This window comes from Dromiciops gliroides, chromosome 4, assembly GCF_019393635.1.
Source record: "Dromiciops gliroides isolate mDroGli1 chromosome 4, mDroGli1.pri, whole genome shotgun sequence".
NCBI classification, from domain to species: domain Eukaryota; kingdom Metazoa; phylum Chordata; class Mammalia; order Microbiotheria; family Microbiotheriidae; genus Dromiciops; species Dromiciops gliroides.
Window position 1 is genome coordinate 235,131,944 of NC_057864.1, and position 19,892 is coordinate 235,151,835.

General features: G+C 46.1%; 1 protein-coding gene across 1 annotated transcript; it reads left to right on the forward strand.

Moving 5' to 3' along the window:
- The first annotated feature begins 5,638 nt into the window (after positions 1-5,638).
- On the forward strand, positions 5,639-15,795 carry ARHGEF15 (Rho guanine nucleotide exchange factor 15). The gene is made up of 16 exons (XM_043962845.1): positions 5,639-5,671; positions 6,927-7,586; positions 8,320-8,637; positions 9,331-9,370; positions 9,761-9,816; positions 9,932-10,116; positions 10,320-10,480; positions 10,705-10,857; positions 11,022-11,151; positions 11,885-11,959; positions 12,047-12,139; positions 12,608-12,768; positions 12,869-13,021; positions 13,243-13,325; positions 13,477-13,581; positions 14,326-15,795. Exons 2-16 carry the CDS (start codon positions 6,977-6,979, stop codon positions 14,484-14,486), a joined length of 2,484 nt encoding a protein of 827 aa, XP_043818780.1. The 5' UTR covers positions 5,639-5,671; positions 6,927-6,976; the 3' UTR covers positions 14,487-15,795.
- Positions 15,796-19,892: the final 4,097 nt, after the last annotated feature.

A 19,892-nucleotide genomic window follows, 5' to 3' on the forward strand; every position in this document is an offset into this window, starting at 1 on the left:
CTCTCCTCTGAGGCTTTTCTATCCAGATCCATGACCCAATCAAGATCTAAGTAGCTATTTTCTACCAGTCTTCAGGATACTCTTTCCTGAAGTGCTAGGCCTGGAGTCAAGAAGACCTGGGTTCAAATCTGAACCACTTAGTAGCTGTATGACAGTTTCCTCATATGTAATATGGGGATAATAATAACACCTATCTTCCAAGATTGTTGTGAGGATCAAATGAGGTAATAATTGTAAAGCACTTAACACAGTGCCTGGCACATAGTAAATGCTACATAAATATTAGTTATTGTTATTATATTATTATTAGCTATTATGTCATTTGAAATATTGGGGGGGTCTAAGTTACTGGGGAACTTAGCTGGGATTTCTAATATATTGCTACTTATAAATTAATGGCTATTGCACCAGTTTTTTGGCATTAAACATTTATTAAATCATATTAAATGTTAGTAAAGAGTTGACTTCATTTAACACAAACCCAAAACCCCCAGAACCAGAGAGAGAGAAAGAGAGGGAGAGAGAGAGAGAGAGAGAGAGAGAGAGAGAGAGAGAGAAGAACAAGTGGCTGGTTCACTCACTCGGGGTTCCAGGGCACAAGAGAGTGGGAGAGCAAAGAACCTAAGCCTCCTGCAGTCCACCCAGAATGGCATTCACCTCGTGACCCCCGTCTCTTTTCCTCTTCGGATCAAGGTGGTTCTTACACATTGTTGAAAGCTAATCGGCTAGCATCATTCAATTCCATTAGTTGACAAGACCTGAGGGTGGTCCATATTAGAGATGAGCTATACTTTGCTAACCTCAGGGTCAAGTAAAAGACAGACCCTCTGAGGGGAAAGGTGCTCTCGAAAAGGTATGGTTTCTATTGTCTCTAGTCTGATTTCTGGGGAGGGCCCTTAGAACCCCCTTTATTTTTTTATTTTAATTTTTTTTGTGAGGCAATTGGGGTTAAATGACTTGCCCAGGGTCACACAGCTAGTAAGTATCAAGTGTCTGAGGCTGGATTTGAACTCAGGTACTCCTGAATCCAGGGCCAGTGCTCTATCCACTGCACCATCTAGCTGCCCCTCTAGTCTGATTTCTAATACACCTTTGGGTCTGGCTCTGAGAAACCAGCCAGAGTTCCTGAGTAGGGGTAGGGTCAATGGGTCTCCCCCAAAACCCATTATTAATTATTTTTTCACACTATGTGACCCTGGGAAAGTCACTTATCTGTTATCTGCCTCAGTTTCCTGATCTGTAAAATGGAGATAGAACCTACCTCTCAGGGTTGTTCAAAGGATTAAATGAGTAAATATCTGTAAAGTGCTTAGCATAGTACCCGGCACATAATAGGTGATGAACAAATGTTTATTTCCTCCTTCCTTTCCTCAGTTCTTGATTTCAGCGCCTGCCTCATAGTCTTTCTCTCCTCATCAACTCCTGCCCTCATAGTAGAAAGTTTCAACATAACATAAACATTAACAATCCCTCAAAAGCCTAAGTACATCCAGTTCCTCAATTTACTAATTTCCCATAACCTACTCCTCTACCCCACCCCAACCACACAGAGATGATGATACCCTTGATTGTGTCATCACCTACAAGGGCTCCACTTCTGTGTTTGTGAACTCTGAAATTCCCTTATCTGATCACAGTTTGTTGTCCTTTCACGTCTCCCTCTGCCTCCGATCCTGTTCTTCACTATAACCTGAAATCCCTCTACACCTCAGATCTTTCACAAGCTATCACCCTTACACTAGTTACAATCTCCTCCTTGGTGAACCAGTTTACCTCTGCACCACCCTCTTCCATCCAGTCCCTTGCCTCATTATTCTTTTTTTTTTTCCCCTTGCCTCATTATTCTAACGTTGATCTTGCCCTGGTAAACCTCAGGCTTGCATTTTTCCAGCTGTCCACTGCCTTCACTCCTATTCATGTGCTGCTGAGTATAGTTGGAGAAAAATCACAAAGCCATACTGATTTGGTCCACTATACATTTATGTTACATAATATCAACTCAGTCCTCACCATAGCAAGGCAATCCCTTACCTAATTAATTCACTATCCTCTCTCCACAGTGACTTTTCAAAACCTTTTCATCCCTCCTCAAACTTCCTAAGGTTTGCTCCTCCCACCTTCTCAGCTGAGAACTTTCAGCTTAGTCTTTCACTAAAAAATTGAGGGCATTGGCACAGAACCCTCTTTTTCTCTCTTCCTCTTCTGACATCATTACGCTATTTTTTTTTTTTAGTGAGGCAATTGGGGTTAAGTGACTTGCCCAGGGTCACACAGCTAGTTAAGTATCTGAGGCCGGATTTGAACTCAGGTACTCCTGACTCCAGGGCCGGTGCTCTATCCACTGCGCCACCTAGCTGCCCCCATTACACTATTTTTTAAAATCACCCTTGTCTCACATAAAGAGGTGGCCCTTCTCCTTGCTAGGAAAACCCTTTCCACATACACAAATGATCCTACTTCTCCCTGTATTCTCTAGCAGATTGCTTCCTCTATCATCTCTACTCTCTCAACAAATTTCACTCTCCCTTTCTACTGGCTGTTTCCCTGTTGCTTATAAATATGCCCATAACTCTCCATCCTCAAGAAATTCTTATGTAATTCATTCAAATCCAGTAATTATCATCCTTTATCTTTCTTCCTTTTCATGGGTAAACTCCTTGAAAGGCTGCCTATAATAGATACTCTCCCTTCTTTTCCTTTAATTCCTCTTTTTAATTCTCTATAGTCTAACTTTTTACCTCATCATTGAACTAATTGAACCCTCTCTCCAAAGTTACCAGTGATCTCTTCATTGTCAAATCTAATAGCCTTTTCTTATTCCTCATCTTTCTTGTTCTCTTCACAGTCTTTTTTTTTGTGGGACAATGAGGGTTAAGTGACTTGCCCAGGGTCACACAGCTAGTTAAATGTCAAGTGTCTAAGGCCGGATTTGAACTCAGGTACTCCTGAATCCAGGGCCAGTGCTTTATCCACTGTGCCACCTAGCTGCCCCCTCTCCACAGTCTCTGACACTGTTGATCACTCTTTTCTTCTTGATGCTCTTTTCTCATGTTTTGTTTTTTTTTTTAGTGAGGCAATTGGGGTTAAGTGACTTGCCCAGGGTCACGCAGCTAGTAAGTGTCTGAGGCCGGATTTGAACTCAGGTACTCCTGACTCCAGGGCCGGTGCTCTATCCACTGTGCCACCTAGCTGCCCCATGGTTGTTTTTTTTTTATACTATTTTATTCTGGTTCCTCTTCTCCCTCTCTGATCGCTCCTCAGTTACCTTTGCTGAATCTTCATCCAGGTTGTGAACACTAGTGGTGAGTGTCCCTTAACCTTCTGTCCTGGCCTCTCTTCTCTTTTCCATTTATATTATATGTTTGCTGATCTCATCAGGTCCCAAGGACTTAATTATCAACCCTATGCAGATGATTCTCAGATCTTAGGCCTATGTTCTCTGCTGACTTCCAGTCTCCAAGCTGCCTGTTAGATAAGTCAAACTGGATGTCCCATAGAATTCTTAAGCTCTAAATATATCTCAAATTGAACTCATTATCTTTCCCCCGGGCCCTCCTTTCTTCCTAACTTTCTTCCTAACAGTAATAAGGATTACTGTTGAGGTGACCACCACCCTCCCAGTTACCCAGGCTTGCCTGCTGCTCTCCTCTGACACTTCCACAGTCCTGATGGAAACCCTCATCATCTCATATATTGGACTATTCCAATAGCATTCTTGTTAGTCTCTCTGTCTTAAGTTTCTCCCTGCTTCAGTACACCCTCCACTCAGCTGTCCAAGTCATCTTCCTGAAGCACAGGTATGATCATGTCACTTCCCTATGTGGTGGCTCTCTTCACCTCCAGGATCAAATATAAAATCTTCTTCTTCTTTTTTTTTTTTTTTTAGTGAGGCAGTTGGGGTTAAGTGACTTGCCCAGGGTCACGCAGCTAGTAAGTGTCTGAGGCCGGATTTGAACTCAGCTACTCCTGACTCCAGGGCCGGTGCTCTATCCACTGCGCCACCTAGCTGCCCCATAAAATCTTCTGTTTGGCTGCCTTGCCTCTCCCTGTATTTCTGCTTCTTTCAAAGGGTCTTATGAGCCAAGGATTATATAACAGAAGCTATCCTTTTCCCTCTCTCTCACTCTAAGCACACACACACACACACATATGCCCCAGCAGGGCTACAGAATTACAGAGATTCAGAGGTAGAGAGTGGGATGTCTGAATTGTGACACAGAGATCTTGGTGGAGTTAAAGAGCCCATGAATGGTAGTGCAGAAAGAGATGACTTGTCAGTCACAGGCATTGTCCCCCTATTACTACTACCCACTGCCCTGCCTCCCTCCACTGCTACACAAACATCCCACAGCCCTACCTCTGACACAATGGTCTGGGAGGGGCGAGGGAACTGGCTTCCTCTTTAGAGATCCCTATCTGTGTCCTTACCTCTGGCCCCAGAGAAACAGCAACAAGCCAAGAAAAGGAGATTCAGACCCAGAGAATACTAGAGATACTGGAGACTAACAAAGATGTAGGAGTTTTTAAAAAGGTTTAGATAAACTTAAGGACTATGAGTTACTGTGGGAAATCGGGGTGTTTGGGGGAAGAGCCTGATCTTTAAATTTGACATCCCTTGGCAACATGTCAAAATATTAGGCTGGATTGAGCAGGGATCTTCCATTCATTGCCAAAATAGCATTGTATTTAAGGGAAGAGAGATTAAGGAACAGAAAGATTCACACAGATACAGGCAGTGAGAGGAAGGAGGAGGAGGAGAAAGAGAGAGAGAGAAAGGGAGGGAGGGAGAGAAAAATGGGGGGGAAGGACAGAGACCAAGGAACAAGGGGAGATAGACACACTGGGAGAAATGTAGGGGGAAAAGAAATATATAGAAAGAGAGATGAAGGTAGAGACACGTAGAAAGGGACAGAGAAGCAAGGAAAGAGAGGCATAAGGAGAGATGGAGGCAGGGGAAAAGGGATGTGTGGAGAGAAAAATTATGAGAGAGAGTGGCAAAGAGACAGAAATGTGAGAAGAGAGAGACAGAAACAAGAGGCAAAGTTACAGAATAATTTAGAATGATTTTGTGTTGTAAGGAACTTTAGAAATCATCTAGTCCTTTCCTCTCATTTTACAGATGACAAAACTGAGGTTTAGGAAGTTTAAGAGACTTGTTCAAGTAGTAAGTATCAGAGCTAGAATGTGTAACCCCAAAACAAGTATTTGTTCAGAAGTTGAACCTAGCATGTCTCACAATCAAGACTCCTACCCTTAGATTAGTACAAGAAAAGAGAGACACAAACTTGGGAAACATAGACCCATAGGAAAGACACACCCATTGTCCCTTGAGATACACCCTCAACTGGCCTGTCTCCACACAAAGCCATCACAATCTGCCATGAATGTACAAGATCACAGATCCAAAGAAGGCAAGCATCTACCTTCACAGGTCCTTCACTTAGACCTGCCCCCTAAAGGATCCCCCTACCCAAGTTCCCTGCCATAAGGGGTTCAAGCATCCTGATCTCCAGCATCCAGTAAAAAGCCCTGTGCAGTATCCCTCTGGGGGGGATTGGGGGTGGGGGTGGGAAGGAGAGGAGTGTCCGGTTGGGAGGAGGGACCTGATTCCTGTTTCCTGCCCCAACTCACAGGGCAACAGGAGGTGATCAAGAGCGGAGGGGACTGCCGGGTAAGAGTTAGGGTGTCCTGGGTCCCTGGAAGGAATGGGAGTTGGGGGAGGAGGAAGAGAGCTAGGTACTAATGGGTCAGATACTTGGGACCCTAAAGGGAATGGAAGCTGGAAGAAAGGGAAGAACTGGAGTCTGGGATACCTGAGTCCCTAAAGAGAATGGGTAGGTAGGGTTAGGAAGTAGATCCTGGGGTTCCTGAGCAGAAGAGGAGAATGCCTGGGATGGAGCAGAGTGGAGGGCTCACCTGCTTAAGTCCACTCCATACTATCATAGTAACTGGGGTTCTGGGAGAGAGGGGGGACGCCTCTCCTTTTAGGTCCTGAAGCAGGTTTGGGAAGCCCCTGGATGTTCCACAGGCCTGGCACGGCCTCTGGGACTTTATCTTATTTCAGCATTTCCTTCCTCACACTAAGGATGGGCTCCATCACAGAGACCCCCCCCACACACACACACACCTCCTACCTTCACAAAAACACCAACTTCAGTCCCTTTTCTCAGTTCATTTTTGTCTCTCTGGGCAAGTATGGGGTTGGGAGGATTTAGGCTGGGGTAGGAAGAGGCTGCAGTGGAGAGGGCTAGCCCTCTCTCTGGATTTCCCTGGGTCAGAGGCTCCAGGACTCTCCATGCAGGAAAATAAAGCTAAAAATAATCCGGAAAGGGAGAGTCCAGGAGAAAGAGGAACTTGGAAATGGGGGTGGGAACTAGAAAACAGTGATATATACTCCCTGCCTCTCCCCACTCTCTCTTTCAGTCTTCCTACCTCTGCATTCTGTCTTTGCACCTTTCTCACCTCCAAGTTCCCTTTATTAATTTGTTGACCCCCACCATCCCCTCACCCTGCCAACACAAAGCATCCACTCTCCCTTCCTCTCTCTCCTGCCCCCTTCTCACTCACCCATCTTTAGCTCTGATTCATTTCCCCAGTTGCCTGAAGCGAGGAAATGCAGAGACAGAAACTGAGGAACCAAGACTGAGATGTCACTTTTGACAGACCTCTCAATAAGACACTGAGGTAGGAATGAGAACCAGGAAAGAGAAAGAAATGGAAGAGGAGGAGAGGATCAGAATGAGAAGAGGAAGAGAGAAAAGAAGCAAGATGAGAAGATGAAAAATTGAGGGAGAGAGAGGAAGTGTAGAAATTCTATTTTTAAGGGTCCGTTATTTGGACTCCCACCTTTGTTTATAAATTCAAATGCTCATTACCTTCCAATCCTCAGCTACTGACCCTAATCTCTTTCCTCTTCTTCAATCAAGGTGATGCCTTCAGGACCGGGTCCTCCTACCCTTGTTATATTCAGACAAAGATGTCAGCCTCATCTCTTCCCCCAGCAACACCTCCATCTCAGAAGCCTCCTAGAGTCATTCGTCCCCACCCTCCTTCAAGACTCCGGACTAATCCACCTTCAGGGTCATTCTTCAATGGGTCCTCTAGCCAGGCAGTAGCCACTCCCCCTACTTCTCATGATCCATTAATCTTAACCTCATTCTTCCCACTGTGTGACTCTCTCCCCACCTCTACCAAGTCCCTAATTCTTCCATCCACACCATCCCCCAAATCTAGCTCCCTTTCTTTGGTTCCACCAGACTCTTCTTCCAGCTCCCCAAGTCCCCAGGCCCTGCGCCATGGTCTCCCTAAGCTCCTTCCCCCATTCCCAGCTCCCCGGATCAATTCCCCTGAACCTATCAGTCCCTCTCAGTCATCATCTCCCAAATTTCTGTCCCTGCCCCATCACCCCTCAGAATCTGGCACTGTCCGGAGACTAGCTGGGAGGTTTGAGGCAGGGTCCACAGGAGGGGCCCAAGTTGTGGAAGCCCCAGTTCCCTGTGTCCAGGGTGGAGTGGATGAGAATGGAGAGAAAGAAGACCATCATGATATTCTGGCAGGGAGTGGGCCCCAGGAGAAGGCATGTCTGGGTAAGTAGTGGGATTAAGACTTGAGGTCATGGAGTGGTTTATGAGTTCTGGAAAAGACAGGATCTAGAAAGATAAACAGAATCTGGGTGGTTGAATATATGAGTCTTCAAGAGGCTTAGAGGGGGGCAGCTAGGTGGCACAGTGGAGAGAGAACTGGCTCTGGACTCAGGAGAATCTGAGTTAAATCTGATCTCAGACACTTGACACATACTAGCTATGTGACCCTGGGCAAGTCACTTAACTCTCATTGCCCCCCCCCCCAAAAAAAATCCCCAAAAACAACAGAAAAAGGTTTAGGGGCAGCTAGGTGGTGCAGTGGATAGAGCACTGGCCCTGGAGTCAGGAGTACCTGAGTTCAAATCTGGGCTCAGACTCTTAACACTTACTAGCTGTGTGACCCTGGGCAAGTCACTTAACCCCAATTGCCTCACTTAAAAAAAAAGGTTTAGAGGGTAGAGAATTGGATTTGGTGACCTGTTATTTGTAGTACAAAGAGTACTGAACTAGAGAAGTGAGAACATTGGTTCAAAACCAGCTCTGTTACTAACTAGTTATATGACCTTGGTCAAGTCTTCTGGGGGCTTAGTTTTTTCCTATGTAAAATAGGAGTTGGGTTTTATGACTAGTAAAGTACCTTTTAATTCTGACAAAATAAATATATTAAATGTCTCAGCTCTTGAAGGATACAAGGGCTGGAGGCCTATCTATTCAAGTGTCTTTTATCTCTTCCTAGATACTCCTTTGTCCTGCCCGCCTCGTTGTCCCTGTCTCTGTCATTTGGCACATCCTGGAATGGAACTTAAGTGGGTATCTGCAGGGGACAGTGAGGAAGTCCCCCGTGCTCCTCACTGTCCCACCCGCTCTCTCTCCAGCCCCTCAAGTAACAAGAACACTTCTGTCATTCTTACATCCTATCGATCCACAGTGGAGCACAAACTTCTTCCCCCACTCACACCTCCCAAACCAGCTTGGGTCAAGAAGGAGGCCACCTGCTCTGAGCATCCTCCAGAGACAGACCCCAACCTGCCCTCCAAAGATGGGACTCACCCAGGTACTGTAACCTGGGAATGGAGTATGGATGCTTGGATTCCAGGGGGAAGAAGAGGCTGGGGAGAGAGAAGAGGGAAAAGGGAATACAGCTCCATGAAAGGGAGAAAACTCCAGTTCCTGACAGATCAGGAGACAGAGACTCAGGCTGCTCCTGAAGACTTGCTCTGTGACGTGTGTGCAGAGATGAAGTTAGCTAAAGTTCCTTTAGGGCAGAGACTGTCTCATTTTTTGACTTGTATCCGCAGCATCTAGCACAGTATCTTTCATGTAGAAGGAATATAATATCTTTTTTTTTTTTTTGAGGCAATTGGAGTTAAGTGACTTGCCCAGGGTCACACAGCTAGTAAGTGTTAAGTGTCTATGGTCGAATTTGAACTCAGGTCCTCCTGAATCCAGGGCCGCTGTTCTATCCACTGCGCCACCTAGCTGGCCCTTGGAATATATCTTTTAAAAATTTCATTTGAATTAAGGGCCCTTCCATCTTTGACAGTTCTTGACATCTTTCACATTCTTGGTTCCCAAAGTTGCTATCTCCTTCATTAGGCATCTCCTTTACTCCAGCATCTGATAAGTGGTAAAGTTTGTCTAATGCTTCCCTGATGGGAGCTGGGGAATCTTTGGCTATGGGAGTCAAATGCCTGGGTCCCTAAGGGTAATGAGATATCTCACGCTTCATTGTGGTTTCTCTCTCTAGAGGACAGTCTGGAAGAATGTCCAAAGACCCCAGTGAGCAGGTACAAGATACTCTCCAATAATGTCCAACGCCCTAACCAAAACCAAATTTGATTAGAAGGATAGATGATGCTTTAAGGCCAATGGAAAAACCTACCTCCTCCATGAACCCTGTTCACGAATCATCCTCAGTGGTTCTCTCTCACTCTTCTGAATTGCCAGTATATGAATTATACTTACTATCCAGGTGACATTTAATCATGTACTGTGTTGTGACAGCTCATCCTATGTCATTGTTTATGTCTTGTCTCTCCCTCCCCCCTCCCCCCCCCCAATTTGACTGTAAGTTTCTTGAGGGAAGAGGTTATATTCATGCATCCTCCCAGCACAGCCCATAGACTACTGCCTCAGTTAAATTTCTAGGGAGTTTTTTTTTCTCTTTCTCTCTCTAGGGACCAAGAGCTAGAGGTTTTGAATGAGCAGGATTGGGGCCTGCCTCTGCAGGATGGTGAGAGACTCTGGCTTCTTGGGTCTTTGAAGACACAAGGGTCTGGGGAGAGCAAGGGACTTGAGGCTGGCCACATGGGTCATTGCCCATTTAACCTTTTTTACTTTTTCCTCAGAGCCCCTGTACCAGACAGCTGTGTTGGCTGAAGAGCTCTGGGGAGTTGGCAAGGATGGGAAGCTCCTCCCAACAAGCCTTAGAGAACCCTCAGAACCTCGAAATACATTGTGGCAGGAGCTCCCTACAGTTCGGGAGAGTGGCCTCTTAAAGACCTTGAGCCCTCAGGAGAGGCGGATGCAGGAGGTGAGACAGCTGGGTCAGCACAGGAACTGAAGGAAAAAGAATGGAAAGGAAGGGAAGCTTGGAGTTCGATGGTTGGAGCCCTGGGGTATAAGTGGGATTTGGGGCTGGAAGGGATCAGGGGAGACGAGCTAGGGGCAAGCAACTTGGATTCTCATAGATCTTAATGTCTAAGGCCTCTTCCAAACCTCTGAACTCTTTCCCAGAGTCTATTTGAGGTGGTGACATCAGAGGCCTCCTACCTCCGCTCACTTCAACTACTGATGGACACCTTTGTGCTAAGTGCTTCACTCCGAGATACACTGACACCCCGAGACCACCATACTCTGTTCTCTAATGTGCATCGTGTCCAGGGGGTCAGCGAGCGGTCAGTCTGCTTTTCCAGGTTTCTGTCCCCTCTGTCCTTGCTTCCCTTAAGACTCCTGGTTTCCAAGCCCACCCCCCACCCCCCATTCCCAGTTCTCTTTTCCTCTATCTCAGGCCCTCTCTAGATCCCCAGATTCAGCTCTATAGGATATTCTCCTTGTCTCCTGGCTCTTCTCATGGACCTCATGCTGGTCCCCTAACCCTTGGATCTTCGCACTCCCATAGGTTTCTGGGGGTACTACTCTCCCGAGTAAGGAGCTCCCCTCACATCAGTGACTTGTGTGATGTGGTGCATGCCCATGCTGAGGGCCCCTTCTCCGTGTATGTGGATTATGTGAGGAATCAGCAGTATCAGGAGGAGACATACAGACGCTTGATGTAAGAATTGCCTCGCCCCCTGAAATCTGGGGACTGGAAGGAAAAAGTCAGGGGCAGGTTGGAGGGGTGGGTCCCCCAAAGGACCTGGGGAGGCAGGCAGTTAGTTGGATCCTGAAGAAGGCACCTGGGGCTCAGCTGCTAGATACTGTGTCCTCCTTCTGTAGGGAGACAAACATGCGATTCTCAGCAGAACTGCATCGGCTACAGAGCCTGCCCCAGTGCCAGAGGCTCCCCCTGCCTTCCTTCCTGCTGCTCCCCTTCCAGCGCATCACCAGGCTCCGAATGTTGCTTCAGGTGCTGGGGAAGGGTCCCAATCCTGGAATCCCTCGAACCAGGGGGTGGGAGTCAGTCCCACTCAGACCTTGCTCATACAAAGATTCTGCCAAGTGGGAGGATTCCATCCAAGCCAGAGAACGTAGACTCCCTAATCCAGGGACCTGCTGACTTTCTGCAGTTTGACCAAGCTCCATAGTCCTCAAATGAGGGTACCCCATCTCTAGAGCCTCCAAACCATATCACCCAAGTGGGGCTGGAAATCTCTGGGTTTGGGTTTGGGTTTTGGTTTTTTGCGTGGCAGTGAGGATTAAGTGACTTACCCAGGGTCACACAACTAGTAAGTGTCAAGTGTCTGAGGTTGGATTTGAACTCAGATGCTCCTGAATCCAGGGCTGGTGCTTTATCCACTGTACCACCTAGCGGCTCCCTGTTTTTGTTTTTGTTTTGTTTTTTGATTGATCCTTGGAAACCCATGATTCTCCCAAGTGAGTGACATCCCTGCCCCACTTTTTATGCTTTGTATTCATAGTTATAAACTAAACAGTGGTGCAGCGGAGAGAGGGTATGGTACTTGTGTTCAAACCGGAGATCCTGTGTGAACATGGGCAAGTCATTCCAACTCTGGACCACAGGTTCCTCTCCTGTAAACTAAGGGTGTTGGACTAAATTACCTTTAAGTTCCCTTCCAGCTCTAAATCAATAACCCCAGGATCTCAGAGCTCTGGGCTCACCCTTCCTTCTCTGCTCACAGAACATTCTTCCTCAGACCGAGGAGGGCTCCAGCCGACGAGAGAATGCCCAGAAAGCACTGGGGGCCATAAGCAAGGTAGGGGGAGTTGAGACCTGGGAGTCAGGTGCAAAGAAGGAACAGGCAGGAGAAGGGGATAAGGGTGACGCAGGTCCTTCTCCCCAGATTATTGAGCGATGCAGTGCTGAAGTTGGGAGAATGAAGCAGACGGAGGAGCTGATCCGGCTCAGCCAGAGGTTGCGTTTCCACAAAGTCAAGGTCAGTGACCTTGAATCACTGGCACTCAGATTCCCAACATGCTCCTGTTTCCTAACTCCAGGTCCTAGCTCTCCAAGTACCCATATGTGGTAGTGTCCAGGCCCTAGAAATTTTGGTTTTTTGGTGGGGAGGGGGTGGAGTATTCAGAGGGGAGATGTGCTGGGGCAGCTAGATGGCACAGTAGATAGAACAATAGGCCTGGGGTCAGGAGGACTCATCTCCCTGAGTTAGAATCTGACCTCAGATATTTCCCAGCTGTGTAACCCTAAACAAGTCACTTCACTCTGTTTGTCTCAGTTTCCTCATCTGTAAAATGAGCTAGAGAAGGAAATGAAAATCCCAAATAGGGTCACAAAGAGTCAGATACAACTGAAAACAATTGAACAAGAACAAAAGTGTATGTACAGGGTGGCTACAGAGAGGTAGAACAGTGAGTCTTTAACTTCTATTTCCCAACCCCCACCCCAGGCCCTACCTCTGGTCTCCTGGTCCAGGCGTCTGGAGCTGCAAGGAGAGTTGATGGAGCTGGGGAGTCGGAAGGGCAGGTCTCTCTTCAATTCTCGCCCCCGACTCACTCCCCTCTGTCTCCTGCTCTTCAGTGACCTACTGCTCATCACTCAGCCTAAGAGGTGGGCCGGCCTTCTGGGTGAAGGAGTATGGGGGGCATGTGTGAGGGGAGAAGAGGAGAGGATACCAGGCATCCTTCCTGATAATCTCTCCTCTGGGCAGTGGGCAAAGGTTATTTGTTCTGGATTACGCCCACCGATCCCTGGTTCAGGCCCAACCAGTTCCAGACCCTTCTGGTCCCCCGACTTTTCGCCTCTCACTACTCAGCAACCACCAGGGCTGCCCTACCCACCGGCTACTCCAAACCTCTTCTCTGTAAGTCATGACATCCCATTCCCTGGGTATTTCTAGATAGGCCACCCCGAACACTATCTCTCTCCTTGATATCTACAGCCCTTCAACTCCATGATTCCTCCAATCTCTTCTTCCAGATGAACCCCCTCTTCCCAATCCCTGCTCCACCCCTTGGGCTGCCCCTAGGAATCTAGGGGACCAGTAGTGACTTCTCCATGTTCTGTTTATCCTCCCCACTTCAGGTCTGACATGCAGCGCTGGCTGGGGGCCTTCCCCACTCAGGGACCCATTCCTTGTTCTCCAGATACTATCTATGAGGAGTGGGGTGAGGACAAACTTGATAGAGATGGTGTTGGGCCAAAGGACATTATAAAGAAATGGAGTCTGGGGTGTGAAAAGGGCAGGGATGAGCCAGGGCCATTTTCTGGGGACCTGGGTCCTAGCCTCATTCTACATCTCCCCTATATCCCCTCCAGATTGCCCCCAGGCCCTGAGCATAAGTTCTCATGTAACTGTCAAGACAAAGGATCTGAGCCTGGAGCCTGAGAATCTTGTCAACAAGCTTCACAAAAGTCCAGAGGGTAAGGGAGAACTGATTTTTCCTTTAGTAACCCCCAACAGCTCACTCATCCTCCCACTTTTATCAGGCCACTCTTTTGTGTGTATGTGTGAGGCAATTGGGATTTAATTCAATTCCACAAACATTTATTGTTTGCTGAGTATTGTGTTCTGTGCTAGGCACTAAGGGACATGGATAAGGAACATTAGATAAAACCTGGTCCCTGCAAATGTCTAATGAGGGATCTGACACACACACAATAGCTACAACACAAAATGTTGCATAAGAACTTGAGGAAGATCAGAGAGAAATAAAAGTTACTACCAGCTGGGAGGAGGTGAAATCGAGGGAAGACTGTAAGAGGTGGCATTTGGAATGGGCATTATTAACCTAAAGGTAGCATTTCAATAGATGAGGATGGAGCTGGACAAGGCACCCCAGGTAGCAGAAGCCGCTACTCAGGCCTTCATCCTGGTCCTCCCCACTGACCCCAAACACTAACTAGAGATGGAATTCTTGACTTTTTTTTTTTTTTTGGAGTTCTTAACTTATTTTGGTCCATAGATCCTTTTAGCGGTTTGATGAAGCCTATAGATTCCTCACAATATGTTTTTAAATGCATACAAAAATAACACATTGGACCGCAAAGGAAACTAATTTTATTGAAATAGTTATCCATTTTTTAAAAAATCGAATTCTGGCACCCCAGGTGCAATCCTTTGTACTAGAGAACCCTAGGAACCACTGAAACCTCGTTTCTTTCCAGCTTGGCTGAAGAGTATCCATGGGTCATATGCTGCTCAGTTAGCAAGTGAGGTGACTGGTGAGCACACACGTCGGAAAAACCTACAACAGCAGAAGCAGTTATTGCGAGAGGCTGGGAAGCAGCTGCATACAACACCCACACTCTCCCTCTCTGGGTGCTAGCAGCAGCAGCCGGCACCAAGGTAGGTCCATTGTGGAGAGGCTCACAACTCCCTCACTCCTGGAATAGCCAATATGGGACTGACATTCCTCTGAGAAGCCAATGAAGATGCACTCATCTCAGGCCCCAACCAATGAAAATGATAGTTCTCTGAATTGGCAACCAATGGGAGACAGAGACTCGAGTCATAGGAGCCAATCAAGATGGAGATATATGTCTCTTTTATCTTACAAAAACTGGAAAACAAAGTCTCTTTATTCCTAATGCACTTACGGCTTGTGAGGACCCCCCATTGTCCAAGAAGCCATTTTCATTCAGGAACTGGTGTGTAGAACTGGTGTACAGAGTGTTCAGAGAGGACTACAACCTCTGGTGTGAGCCCTTTTCGGGGCTACTCATCCGCTTTGGGTGTCTACTGGGCACCACAACTTGTGGTTCCAAGAAGCTGTAGCATACTCAGTAGCCACATCCCGATAGACCCTCTGGACAGATGAGCTGAATAAATCATCCTCTGCATCAGGGACCATCACCAGTTGTGCTGACATTTGTCTTGCCGCTGGACTTCCGTGACTCTGGAAGAGAGAGTGAGTGTGCAATGCTGTCTCACTTAAATCCAATGCACATTTAAGTCAAGACATCATCCCATGATGTCACTGGTCCTTTTTAAAGGAAAGACAAACAGCTTACGGCTTATGGGGACACTGCTGGCCAAGAAGCCATTTTCCTTCATGTTCAAACAGCCAGTGGGGAATAAAAGCGCTAATATGGTAACCAGCTGATGAGAATGGAACTTCAACCATTGAGTAAGAACCATACCCTTACACAGAGCACACACTGTGCCTGGGATGTCCCCTCCCATCACTGTGTATGTGTGTGGATGTATCTGTGTAGAGGAGAGACATGAATATGGAGTGAAAACTAAGAAAACCATGATGTGTTCACTTTAAAACTCAGGTCGGGGATCCCAGGGTTGATTTGCCAAACCATCTTTGACTAGTTGTCAAAGCCTTCCTCTCTTCCACTAGATTTTTTTGTCCCCTTTCTCCTCATTTCTGGAGTACATCATAAGTGGGTCTTGGAAGTGAATGATGCTAGGGTAGGAGTGTAGGACAGCTCATGGGAAGGATATGAGAGGAGGAGAGTAGGTATTTGGACTGAGAAATAGAAGAAATACATCCGACTGAAGGTCAGGAGGTTCTGTCACTTAACCAGATGTGTGACCATGGACAAGTCAATTATCCTTTCTGAGACTGTTTCCTTACTTCAATCAACATAAATTTACTAAGAGTTTCTTATGTGCCAGGAACTGTGTTAAGCATGGGGGAGGGGGTGGGAGGGAGGTATAAAGCAAGGCAAAAACCATGGTCACTGCCCTTAAAGAGCTCACATTCTCTAGAGCCTCTGAAATTAGAATAATACCTACCTCACCGGATTGTTTGATAATCTATAAGATAATGGATATCAGAGCTCTTAGCCAACTGTTTACACACACACACACACACACACACACACACACACACACACACACGTGTTTATTTATTTATTTTTTTGCAAGGCAATGAGGATTAAGTGACTTGCCCAGGATCACACAACTAGTAAGTGTCAAGTGTCTGAGGCTGAATTTGAACTCAGGTCCTCCTGAATCTAGGGCTGGTGCTTTATCCACTGTGCCATCTAGCTGTCCTCTACACACATGTTTATTAAGAAACTGGGAGCTTGGAGTGTGAGGGAATGAGTAGTTGGGCACTGAGCAAACATGCTTAAGTTCAGATTCTGGGAGGGGGAGAGCAGAATTATGTGACACTAGTGTTACCCACCTCTTGGTTCCATGGAAGGAGCTAAGGCTAAGGAGGAGGGCTAGGGATAGCAGAAGGCAGTGCAGCCCCTAAGTGGTCATGGCCTTCCAATTTTGTCAGCTGGAACACTTGAGGTCATGGGCAAGTTGTTTTGTTGTCTGGGTTTCTTCTTGTTCATTCTGGCTGCTTCCTAGAAGATCTGGGCAAAGCAGAGTAAGGTAGAAAATGGGGAGCTGCTCCTCATATGGATTGTCAGCTTCTTAAGCAATGACTACCCCAAGCTTAAACCTGGTTATAGTAAGAGAGATAGAGGGCCACACGGAATGCAGAGGAAGGCGCAGATGTGTGGAAATGTAGGGATGCAGAACTGGGCAAACCTTTCTCCCTTTTTACTGGCTGGTGTAATAACTTACTAAAGGCAGGTATATGGGAAGTTCAGAATACAGAGTATAAGATTTAACATAGAAAGATTATTTAAGATATAGCTAATCATTTGGAATAGATTTGGGGTTTTTTTGTTGTTTTTTTGGTGAGGCAATTGGGGTTAAGTGACTTGCCCAGGGTCACACAGCTAGTAAGTGTTAAGTGTCTGAGGCCATATTTGAACTCAGGTCCTCCTGAATCCAGGGCCAGTGTTCTATCCACTGTACCACCTTGCTGCCCCTGGAATAGATTTGTAACATGACTTTTGAAAACTGAGCCTCTGTGGTTCACATCTCCAACTACCTATTGGACATCTTGAACTGTCCCCTAGACATTTTAAATTCAACATATCCAAAACTAAACTTATCTTCTCCCTCCATCTCTCTCAGCTGGCCCCTCTTCCTATCTTTCTTATTACTGTTAAGGGTACCACCTTTCTCCCAGTCATGGAGGTTCCCAATCTAGATGTCATCTTTGACTCTTTATTCTCTCTCATTTCCCCCCACCCCATATCTAATCAGTTCTAATTCTAGTTTCCTAACATCCTGATCCCCCTTCTCTCCTCTAACATTGCCACTACCCTAGTGCAGGCCATCATCACCTCATGCCTGGGCTGCTCCATTAGCATCTTGGTTAGTCTCCCTGCTTCAAGTCTCTCCCTACTCCACTGTTAAACTGACCGTGTCACTCCCCCATATCAATAAACTCCAGATTCTGTCTATGAGACCAGGATCAATTATAATGTCTTTTGGTTTGGCTTTTAAAGCCCTTTATAACCTTGCCCCATCCTACCTTTCTAGTCGTCTTCTACCTGAGTTGCTTCCCACATAGTCTACAATCTAGTGACATCGGACTCCTAGTTCTTCTCACAGGACGCTCCATCTCCTTACTCTGTTCATTTTTCCTGGCTATCTACCGTGCCTTGAACTCTCTCCCTGTTTCTCCCCATCCTCTGCCTTTCCTGGCTTCCTTCAAGTCCTAGTGAAAATCTCACCTTCTACAAGAAGTCATTCTAGATCCCCTTTAATGCTAACGCCTTTGCTCTGTTGATTAAATCTAATTTATCCTGTATATATCTTGTTTGCATATAATTGTTTGCATGATGTCACCACCACCCCCTTAGACTGTAAGCTCCTTGAGAGAAGAAACTGGTTTTTGTCCTTTTCTATATTCCTAGTGGGAATACAGTGTCTGGACATAGAGAGGATGGTTAATAAATATTTGTTGATTGTTTGAGTGATTGTTGCTGGGGTTACTGGGAGGCAACATGATGTTGTGGAAAGAACAATGGGTTTGGATTTGGAAGACCTAAGTTCAAGCTCTATCAATCGCCACTTGCTACCTGTACAGCCTTGGGTAAATTGCTTAACATCTCTCTCAGGGTTTCCTTATGTATAAAATAAATATGTTGGATTAAATACCTTTAATGTCCTTTCTAGCTCTAAATCTGTGGTTATATAGTCTGATTTCATTGGCCAACATCACTATGACTGAGATGAACCATCCTTTACAGTTTGGGATTAGAAAGGAGAAAAGAATGGAAAAATGTTTTCGTGAGACTGGGTAAGGCTGTGCCTATTGGTCAGGGAATCTTACCTTCTCTGAGAAACAGGATCAGTAGTTAAGAGGGAATAGTGTGGTCTGGAAGTTCAGGAGCAGTTATAACCAGGAGCTGCCTGAAAGACTGCTGATAGCAAATGGATAGGGAGGGGAGGGAGAGAAGCTGATATAAAGCCGGGGGTTGGCAAGTAACTCTTATCTGCAGAAGCCAAAAGGAGATAAGGACAGACGTTGTACCAGTAATGAAGACCCTTTATTAACCAGCCAAGTTGACTCTGCATGCTTATAGGCATTTGGGAAACCAGGGCATCACCTTTACCCTCATTTCTCTGCAGCAAGAGACAGAGGATACTGAAAAAGAGAAAAGACAGGGGCAGCTAGGTGACGCAGTGGATAGAGCACTGGCCCTGGATTCAGGAGGACCTGAGTTCAAATCTGACCTCAGACCCTTGGCACTTACTAGCTGTGTGACCCTGGGCAAGTCACTTAACCCCAATTGCCTCACCCCCCCCAAAAAAAAAAGAGAGAGAGAAAAGACAGACACATGGAGGATGAGAGACAGTGATAGATGTTTCTCCCTAGACTTCAGTCTGATATAGTGAAGAAAGGGAGAAAGTCACAGATATTTCAAAAGGAACAAAGAAAGACAAATACATACTTTCCAAACTTCCAGTTTTTATTATGAGAGATTTATTTTCTTTCCTGTTTTCTCTTTTCTTTATTTCCTTCTGGGGGTAGGTGAGGAGAGGTCAAACGCAATCATAGAATCTCAGTTGGAAGGAACTTCAAAGGCCTTCTAGCCCAGCACAGACCTGAATAACAATACACCTGAATGGATAGAGCACCGGCCCTGGAGTCAGGAGTACCTGAGTTCAAATCCGGCCTCAGACACTTAACACTTACTAGCTGTGTGACCCTGGGCAAGTCACTTAACCCCAATTGCCTCACTAAAAAAAAAAATAAATTAAAAAAAAACAATACACCTGAAAACTGGTCATCCATTTTTTGCCTGACGACTTCTCGAAAGGAGGAGCACACTGCTTCCCAAGATAATCCATTCCACTTTTGGAGAATTCTAATATTTAGGAAGCATTCCCTTACTTCAGGCCTTCAACTTCCTCCTATAGTTCTGCTCCCTGGGGTCAAACAGAACAAGTCTAAATCCATCTTTCACATCACACTTCCTGTCAGCCTTCATCTCCCCCAAAGCTCCTCTTCACCAGGCTCAACCTCCCTGTTTCTTTGACTGATCCTCATATGGCATTATTTCAAGGTCCTTCCCCATCCTGGTTACCATACCTTGAATGTTTTCCAGCTTGTCAATGTCCTGTCTACAGTGTGGTGCTTAGAACTGAACACAATAATCTAAATGTGATTTGACCAGGGTGAAGTACTGTGGAGCTATCAGCCACCTACACCTGTAGGCTGGGTCACTTAATGCAGCCCGTGATCAAATGAGGTTGTTTTGGCTGTCATAAATACCATCACATTGTTGATTCACTCTGAACTTACAGTTGCTCAGACCTCCAACCCGTTTTCACTCGGACTGCTACCCAGCCATCTGATACCCGTAACGTTGATTTCTTTTTAGTCCAGTGTAAGAACACATTGATTATGATTAAATTTCAT